At 37.8% G+C, this 8,946-nt stretch overlaps 1 protein-coding gene across 1 annotated transcript; it reads right to left on the minus strand.

The window, feature by feature from the left end:
- Window positions 1-23: 23 nt before the first annotated feature.
- Window positions 24-3,063, minus strand: LOC137939429 (ammonium transporter 2 member 3-like). The gene is made up of 4 exons (XM_068784696.1): window positions 2,422-3,063; window positions 1,735-2,020; window positions 1,130-1,636; window positions 24-187 (listed from the first exon to the last, which is right to left on the minus strand). The coding sequence occupies exons 1-4, from the start codon at window positions 3,061-3,063 to the stop codon at window positions 24-26; spliced, it is 1,599 nt and encodes a 532-aa protein (XP_068640797.1).
- Window positions 3,064-8,946: the final 5,883 nt, after the last annotated feature.

The raw sequence follows: 8,946 nt of genomic DNA on the forward strand, positions 1-8,946 counted from the left end.
CTAGACCGGCCCCTTTTCCCTCCTTATTTCGAATCCCCGCCGTTGATGCCGACTGATATAGCATTTGCATTTGCGCCCAAAGAACTACAGATCCGCTTACCCAATGCGTCACCTTGTCGGACATTGAACAAACCGAGTCTGGCTGGCCCGTTCAATTGACCTAAAGTAGGGGTTGCATGAGCCACATCTGTATACGTTGAGTTTAACTTGATCTGAATATTTCAAATTTTAGCTCAAACCCCAAGCCTAAAATTGGTATCAAACTTGAGCCCAAATATTTTAACCGAGTTTGAATTCGAACTCGAACAAGTTCGAGCTCCAACCACCATTTAAAATTACAAAAATAAAAAATATTATAAAAAAAATATTGTGATGAACTCAGTATCGATGAACTGCAAGCTATCGTAGAGGAGTTGAAGATTTTACAATTGAGCTTACTAATATATAATAATCAGCTTAATAAACCCAAAAGAAAAAACAAACACCTCCATCGATAGTATTTAGTCTATTGGCAAACAATAAACATTGATATTGAGGGAACCAAAACGGGTTGAACGATTTGCCGTATTTGAAATTTGTAAATAATAGCAACTATCGACCAACTAAGGCATCGATAATAACAAATAGAGAAAATGGTATTATCGCAAAAAAAAAAATTCTATGTTAACTAGTTAGCTCACAAGTTAATAACTTGAATTTGAAAATTCTTGAGTTTGGCTTATTATACTTAACGAACTTTATTTCAAGTTTGAGCTCAAGAAATTAAACTGAGCTCGAATGATTTGCGAACCGATTAACTCGGCTGAATTTTCTAGACCAAGAAGTCCAATCCATAAGTAATCTTGTATTTTCGTACTATGACTCGCGCTTGGTAGGCCGGTCCAATAAATTATATAACAGAAGTGAACTTAGACCCATTCCGGGCAATATACATCGGACCTGTTTTATTTGCTCACAAAAAAATTTGACAAAATAGACATGAAGTTCGACACATTCACGTCCATAACCTTTTTTATTTTTTTACCAAAATTTTTGACCACAACACACTTGAACTTGGACGCCATCACGTCTATGTCCATTCCAGCAGCCTTGATGATCAAGGACTTGCCGTATCATCTGTTACACATACCTGGCATTCTGGCCGCCATTTTGCGTCGAACGACGTGAGTTCTCGTCTTCTCCCCGTCTCCCCACAATGCGTATGCCTCTTCGCCGTGCGCCGCGTCGTCTCCGATAGCGAGGTCCTCGTCCGTCATCCGCAGCGCAATGATCCGGCTGATGAAGACGCAGATCAGACTTGTGACTGCGACGTTCCACACGGTGAAGAACCCGGCACCGATGATCTGTGCGGCCATCTGTCGCAGACCGTAGCGGAGTTTCCCGTTACCGAAGCTGTAGACCAGACCGGGTCCCCTGTCGTTCTTCGAGTAGTAGAGTCTGATGAGGCGAGGATGGGCGAAAAGGCCGGAGAGGAGGCCGCCCAGTAGGCCGGCAACCGCGTGGGTGTGGAAGACTCCCAGTGTATCGTCGACTTTCTGGAAGAAGGAGATGCGCTTGTGGAGGACCATCATCGTGTACCAGGGAATGGAACCTGCTGCCAGCCCCATCGCTGCTGCGGCCCATGGCTCCACCAAGCCTGAAAAATAAAATTTGGAATGTTTCTATTGTTAATTTGTCTCATACGTAGAAGCAAAGAGATCAGATTGGGAAGCGGAGGGTGATCACGATCACAACCTGCACCGGGGGTGATACAGACGAGGCCGGTGATCATGCCTTGGACGGCGCCGATGACGGAGCTTTTCTTGTACACGATCATGTCGAGGGACATCCACAAAATAAGACTGGTTGCAGTGCACAGATGAGTGTTGAGAATGGCGAGAGCAGCAACGATATTGGCCTCATTTGTGGAGCCGCCGTTAAAACCGCTCCATCCCAGCCACAGCAACCCTGCTCCGAAAAGCATATGAATAATGTTATTCGGCGGGAAGTCCTGCCGATCCTGAGATAGTCTCGGGCCAACCTGAACGTGATCAAACCCGCAGCGCCCATATCAGTAAGAACAACAGCAAATTAATGGTCATCGAATACGGTAAATCGTAAACAACTATTACAATTCTGATCAAGAAGAGGCAGAGAACCCTTCAATTAGTCAAGCTATCTCTGATGTTTCAATCGAAATTTTACTAATTGAAGTAGTCAGATTTTACGTTCCGGCAATGGAAGCTTCAACAGCTGCAAGTTAAACAATACTAGTGTCTGCAATCTTTAAACAATTCAATGGAAAGATACCAGTGCCAAGGTTTAACATTGTATGAAATGATTCAGAGTATGATCATGGATATGAAATAATCACAAGAAAAGAGGAATAATCGGAGAATATTTGAGAGTGGATCGTTTTCAATGGTTTTAATTAACTTCTACCCAATATGCAGCAGTAAAGCCAGCAACACCCGAAGAGAGATGAATCACATAACCACCAGAGAAATCCACCATTCCGTAAGTATCAAGAAACCCCTTCTCCCCCCAAACGACGTAGGCCCCAACTGTGTAAGAAAAAGTGAGCCACAGCGGCACGAACAGCATCCAGGCGTAGAAATTCATCCTCCCCAGCAACGACCCCCCGAGCAGAATCACAGTGATCGCGGCGAAAGCAAACTCAAACAAGACGTACGTAGCCATCGGCATGTAACCGAACGTAGCGCGGTCGAGAAGATAGTCGGGCGACACAGAGGCATGAGCCTTTCCCCAGAGAGGACTAAACTTGCTGCCAAAAGACATCTGGTGTGCCCACAGGACCCAGCACACAAGAACAGCAGCGAAGGCGTAGAGCGCCATGAAGGCGGAGTTGACGGCCCATTTCTTCTTGACCATGCTGCCGTAGAGGATGATCAGGCCGGGGACGCTCTGTAGCCCGACCAAAGTGGCCGCGGTCAACTGCCATGCGTTATCAGCTGTGTTCAACCAATCAGGGGACTGCTCGGAAACAGCAAGGCCGGAGGGGAGAACAGGGTTCGGAGATTGTACAAACGGATCTTCTTGTAGCCGTCTCAGTGCATGGTTCATCGTCGCCGCCGTCGTCGTTGTCACCGGCGAGAAAGAGGAGGAGAAATGCGGATTGTTTAGGGTAGGAAGACGATGGGATGAGTGGAGATTTAGAGGGATGCATTGGAGTCATCTCTGGAACGGGTGGCTTCTCGTTGTCGCACTTGCTGCTTGGGACTCGGAAAAGATGCAGTCACATTCCTGGCTGGCTGTTTTCGAGGTATCACCAGGAATCGATTTTGTCGTAAACGGGTGGCTTATCAAGATTTCGGCCGCCCGATCCACCTGGGTTAAGAGTATTTAAACATATTTTTATAGAAATGATCGTATCTCATTCATTATAATTTTTTTCTCAAATCCTCCAAACATTCCTTCGCCCTTTTTCACAATTATGCATTAGTTTAAGCTTCTTCTTCCCTTCCCCCTTACTCTCCCAACTAGGGAAGAGCCCTGCCCTCCCCTCTCAAAAGCTTCCGTGTGGTGAAGGGATGGGTGGAGGACCTCTCCTTTGATAGAGAATAACGGAGAGGGATATGTCTCCACTCTCTCCCCCCTCAAGGTGGTGGGGAGTGGGAGTGGGAGTGGGAGGAAGAGGGAGGCGAGGCAAGGCCTTCTGGTTCGGCTAATTGGCTTTTACAAGGTCAAAACTCTTATATACCAAGTCTAGATAAACTAGTCAAGGATTGGTATATGAAATTAAATGATGAAATTATCATTGAACCAATCGTCATAACCAAATCTTATGTAAGAAATCTCTGAAATAACATGAACATCAAATTTAATTTTTTATTTACATAGTTCATGTCTCACCGACTATTAAGATGATTTTCATTTATTATATAACTTGGCTCGGAGAATGCACTCCTTTATCGAAGATTAAGTGACCTTGGGTACCCAAATTTGTTTGGGTCCCACTGTCTCAACATTTGAAGACACATGGATTTCCCTTGGAAATCCAAATTTCCTGTACCCGATTCAATTTTGATGTTCTAGCTAAGAACTCGAATGCATAGTAGCTAATTGTTCTATATTTGTAACAAGCATCAGTATGCATAGGTGATATTGTTACCCTTGTCACATTTATCATATGAAAACTACTAAATTTTCTTGCCATTCTAGTCTCAAGGACCTTAGCTCCAAGTTTTGCTTTCCTCCAATTTTGGATATGATATAACGATTTATCTGAAAGAACAACTTTTTCTAAAATTAATTTTTCTTAAGCATTAGATAAATCAAAGGTTTTTCTTTTAGCTATCTATTTGAAGGATTTTCGCATTTTATTTTCTTCTCGAAGTTCTAAAACTCGAGAGCAAAGCTCATCATTTTCATTTATCAATTCATTAATGTTTGATGAATGGTGTTTGAATCTCTCACCTTTTGAGACGAGCCTTTCATTTTATTTTCTAAGCTCTTATAGCTTAGAGAAACAATAAGTTTTAACAATTCAATATCCTTTTCTAGTTTCGAAAGTGGTGTTGTTAACTTTTTTAATTATTATTTTTATTCTAAGCGATGACATATATTGGTCTAATTGTCTCATAAGTTATTCCTCATCCGATTTCTCATAATTATGACTTTCACAAGTCGATTATTTATCTGACATGATTTTTTCTACTAAGCATGAGTTTTTACAATATTTGATGCCGACAATGTCTCTACGTGTAGTACGTTTTGAGTATGAAAAACCATATTCCATGTTCTTAGACAAATTAAATTCTAAATTATCCCATAAATCCTCCATTGATTTATAAGAAGATTTTTTTTTTTGCTTTTCATTACTCAATAACTAAGTTGAGTTTCATACTCTTAGCATTTACATAAACTTTTGCAATGTTTAGGTCATCCAAATCACATACTTATTTAGGAATAATCATTCATTTTGACGTTTGGAACTAAGATAAAAGGTCCATTAATGATTGTTTCCCATAAATCAAATCCAACCGCTATTGGTATCGTGAACTTTCAAGTATGTGTGGAATAGGGATCATGATCCTCTTGGAACATAATGTCTTCTTGATATACCATTAAATCAATTAAAATAAATAAAATATAATCTTTTATTTCAAATAATTAAGACTTACTCTAATACCAATTGTTGGCTCAGATGGCGACTAAAGAAGGGTGAATTGAAATGTAAAATAAAATTTAAGCTCTTATAATGCAACCAGAAGCAAATAAATAAACTAAATAAAAGCACCTGCATATAACTACAAAGACACAAATATTTTTTGTTATTGTTGATTTAAAAATTTTTCATGCCCTAAACTTCCATGATATATTTGTGTTTGAGAATTGAAAATTCGTTGGCTATCTATTCACACAATTAGAGTTATTAGGATTTTCTATTTGTCTTTGACTCCAGGTCTTCAATTCTTCCAACTTCTTCTTTGTGTAAGTTTCTCTTCACATCAACAATCTTTAATGAGTTTGTGCTTCAGGTCTTGACTTGGCAAATTGATCAATCATTGTTTTGTCTTAAACTTTATCCATAAATTTCGTAATATTTGTATTAGAAGACATGTGTATAAGCTACATTTATATTGCTGTTAGTAGCACATTTTTAAACTCCCCATTTTGTTATCATCAAAATAATGGAGACCAATAAGATTTTACCATTGGTCTAACAGCTTGAGCTAGACTCGTCTAATTCAAGTAAACAATATTTTATGTTGCTAGTATCTATCTAATTGTATTAAATTGGTATCCACAAATAATCCATTTACATCTTTCCATGCGATTGAAGAAGATTATTTCAATAATCATGAGATTGAAGAACAATGCCAATATACTACTACTTTGGGTAAAAAGAGTAGAAATAAAGCATATAGTAAAAATAGGTACGAATGATTTTATAGGTTTAACTCGGTCCCTGATTGTGTGTGATATGTTACCGAATTTTGGTTTATAGCTTATTTATTAGTTTTCCAACAAATTAGTCATTTTTTTCCCATATCTAAAAAAATTAAAAAATGTATTGATAGATCAATGAGAATGTATAATCGATCAACAATGTATAATGACTATATTTTGTAAGTTTCTCGATCTTGTTGGTCGATTAGGTCATTAAGTAACAAGTTTTTACCATTTTTGAAAACTCATGGGTTGATCAAACCATTTTGATTGATCGATCATACTTTACAGAACTGGCTATGCAATGTTATGTATGATTGATTATGCTACAAAGAATGATTGTTCATGCTTTATAACATTTCCTAGTTGCATTTTATTTGGTCAATTATGCTTGAACCCATGTTTGATCATGCTTTATAAGTTATGCCAAATTGCATTTTGGATGATTGACCAAACCTATATCGGTGGATTGGCTATGCTATATGCTAGTATACTAATTTAAAATTCAAGCATGATATAACAATTCTAAAACAGTTGTATACATTGATAAAATTGGTTTAGAAATATTTCATGCCCTAAACCTCCATGACATATTCGTGTTTGAGAATTGAAAAATGGTTGGCTATCTATTTACATAACTGGAGTTATTAGGATTCTCTATTTGACTTCGACTCCAGATCTTCAAATCTTCCAGCTTCTTATTTGTGTAAGTTCCTCTTCACATCAACAATCTTCAATGAGTCAGTGCTTCAGGTCTTGACTTGGCAAATTGATCGATCATTGTTTTGTCATGAACTTTATCCATAAACTTCATAATATTTGTGTCAGTCTCTATACTACATTTATAATACTATTAGTTTCAAACTCTCCATTTTTTTATCATCAAAATAATGGAGACCAACATGATTTTACCATTGGTCTAATAGTTTGAGCCAAACTCATCTAATTCAAGTAAACAATATTTTATGTTGCCAATATCTATCTAATTGTATTAAATTGGTCCCTACAAATCACCCATGTGTCATTTTTCCTCCAATGCGATTGAAGAAGATTATCTTCATAATCCAGAGATTGAAGAACAATGCCAGTATACTACTACTTAGGGTAAATAGAGCTAGTAGAAATAAAGCATATCGTAAAAATTGGTACGAATGATTTTATAGGCGAGTTTTGGTGAAACTTGGTCCCTGATTGTGTGTGATATGTTACCGAATTTTGATGATAGAATGATGACCCAAAATCCCTAAACTTTCTACTTTATTTAATCATCCTTCTAGTTTTAATATGGAAACTATTTTTCTAAGTAAGAAAAAAAATGGTTATATATTCTATGTGATTAGGTTCCAATGAACCTGTATCAACATTGTTTAACCTCCAATTAATTCGTTAATCATACAATAAAATGTTATACATTTTAAACTAACAATGTTTAAATAAATAGGGAGAAGTTGAGCTTCCCTCTCCATGATTCGTAGGCAAGAAAAAATCTATTTAAAAATACATTGGCACTGTCACAAAATTAAACATATATAATTTTTAAGATCCACAATTTTCATGCCATTATTATGTAGAGTATGTTGAAAATAAATTTAAATCAATTGTTTAAGATAAATATATTAATGTTGATTTCATTATTATGAATCTTATATTCATATTACCTATTTTATTTTGTGTTATTTTGCTACCATACCCATACTATTCATTTCTTACGAGTAAATTTTGATATCTTATTACATAACTTCTTAAAAAAAGAGATTTAGTTACACGATACACGCATTATTATTGAAGTAAATATTGTAATACAACTTATTTTTATTTTAATAATTTAGTAATTTCAATTATACGAGCATCCTTGCTTTATTCTTCTCGATGAGAGAAATAAATAAGAGTTTGTGTTCCTTTACGAGAATATTACTTTTAAGTAAGAAAATTAAGACATAGTGGGCGGTTTAAAAAGCCAGTGGGATATCAAGTCATCAATACGGATAATGTATCGTATCATATCCTAAGTGTCCACGTATGGTACCCGATTCCAATTGAAGCACCCTTGTTTTATTCTTCTCTTGATGAGAGAAATATTCGAGAGTTTTATTTATTTTTGGAATATCTCCATATATTAAAAAATTAGAAAAAATGGAAGGTTAGAAAGGATTTTAATAATCCTTTTTTTTTAATTTGTGTTTCTTCTAGTAAAAATTAATTCTCAGGCAACTGTGTTAGGTACCTAGCCAATATTACCAGAAATACTGGCCTGATAGGTAGTGGAAAGCAAGTACTTAACCCAGGACCATAACATCACATCCCACCTTCACGAGTCGACGTCCACGACAGCCCACTTGCGACGGCCCACTCTAGCGACACCCCGACGTTGGTGCCATGTCACCCGGTCGCAACTCCTTTGCTTAACCCGTGCGGCACTTGTGTGCAATCTCCTTTTTGCAAATACACAAGTCAGCCTAACTCTCACTCTTACTTGCAAGGGCTACACTCACTCACCTTATGAAAACAATGAGAGAACTTAAGGGAACTTAAGGGATTTGCTCAAGAGAGATTTTATTGTACTCCAATGAGTTGTTGACAAATGAGAGGTTCTACCCTATTTATAGTTTTGAGGGGGAACAATGAATATTCTAGATTATGTACTTTTGTCATCGATCCAATGGTTTTGATCCTTCTAGATTATTCCACTACCATCTAACTATGAACCATTCTAGACTATTATATACAATACTAGGGTGTGTGCCCAAGTACATATATTGGACCCATCTTGGTGTATGTGCGGAGCCTTCTAGAGAGTTTCTAGAGATCCCTCCTTCTCGAACATGGGTTGGGCCATCCATAGAGGGTTTGGGCAAGAACCTCCTCTATGTATCCTCAAATGGATCACGAGCCCAATGAGTATGTAGTGGGCTTAGGCCTCGTGACATTCTCCCCCGCCTAATTTACGCAACGTCCTCGTTGTGTTCCTTGTACATCGTGACCTGGTCCTCGAACTGCCATAGTACATCAGCTTCTTCCCATGTAGCCTCACTCTCTGGCAATCCACGCCATTTC

The sequence above is a fragment of the Aristolochia californica genome, unplaced genomic scaffold, assembly GCF_029961685.1.
Source record: "Aristolochia californica isolate CCGP_79_NKW_82.1479 unplaced genomic scaffold, dmAriCali1.0.hap1 SCAF_8, whole genome shotgun sequence".
NCBI classification, from domain to species: Eukaryota; Viridiplantae; Streptophyta; class Magnoliopsida; order Piperales; family Aristolochiaceae; genus Aristolochia; species Aristolochia californica.

Bases quoted from the DNA above. Each gene is read 5' to 3' on its own strand.
- LOC137939429 (XM_068784696.1), bottom strand. From the start codon at position 3,063: ATGAACCATGCACTGAGACGGCTACAAGAAGATCCGTTTGTACAATCT. The intron at 2,021-2,421 runs GTAGAAGTTAAT...GATCACGTTCAG, and splicing joins GCTTTACTGCTGCATATTGG to GTTGGCCCGAGACTATCTCA. The intron at 1,637-1,734 runs GTTGTGATCGTG...TTTATTTTTCAG, and splicing joins CTGTATCACCCCCGGTGCAG to GCTTGGTGGAGCCATGGGCC.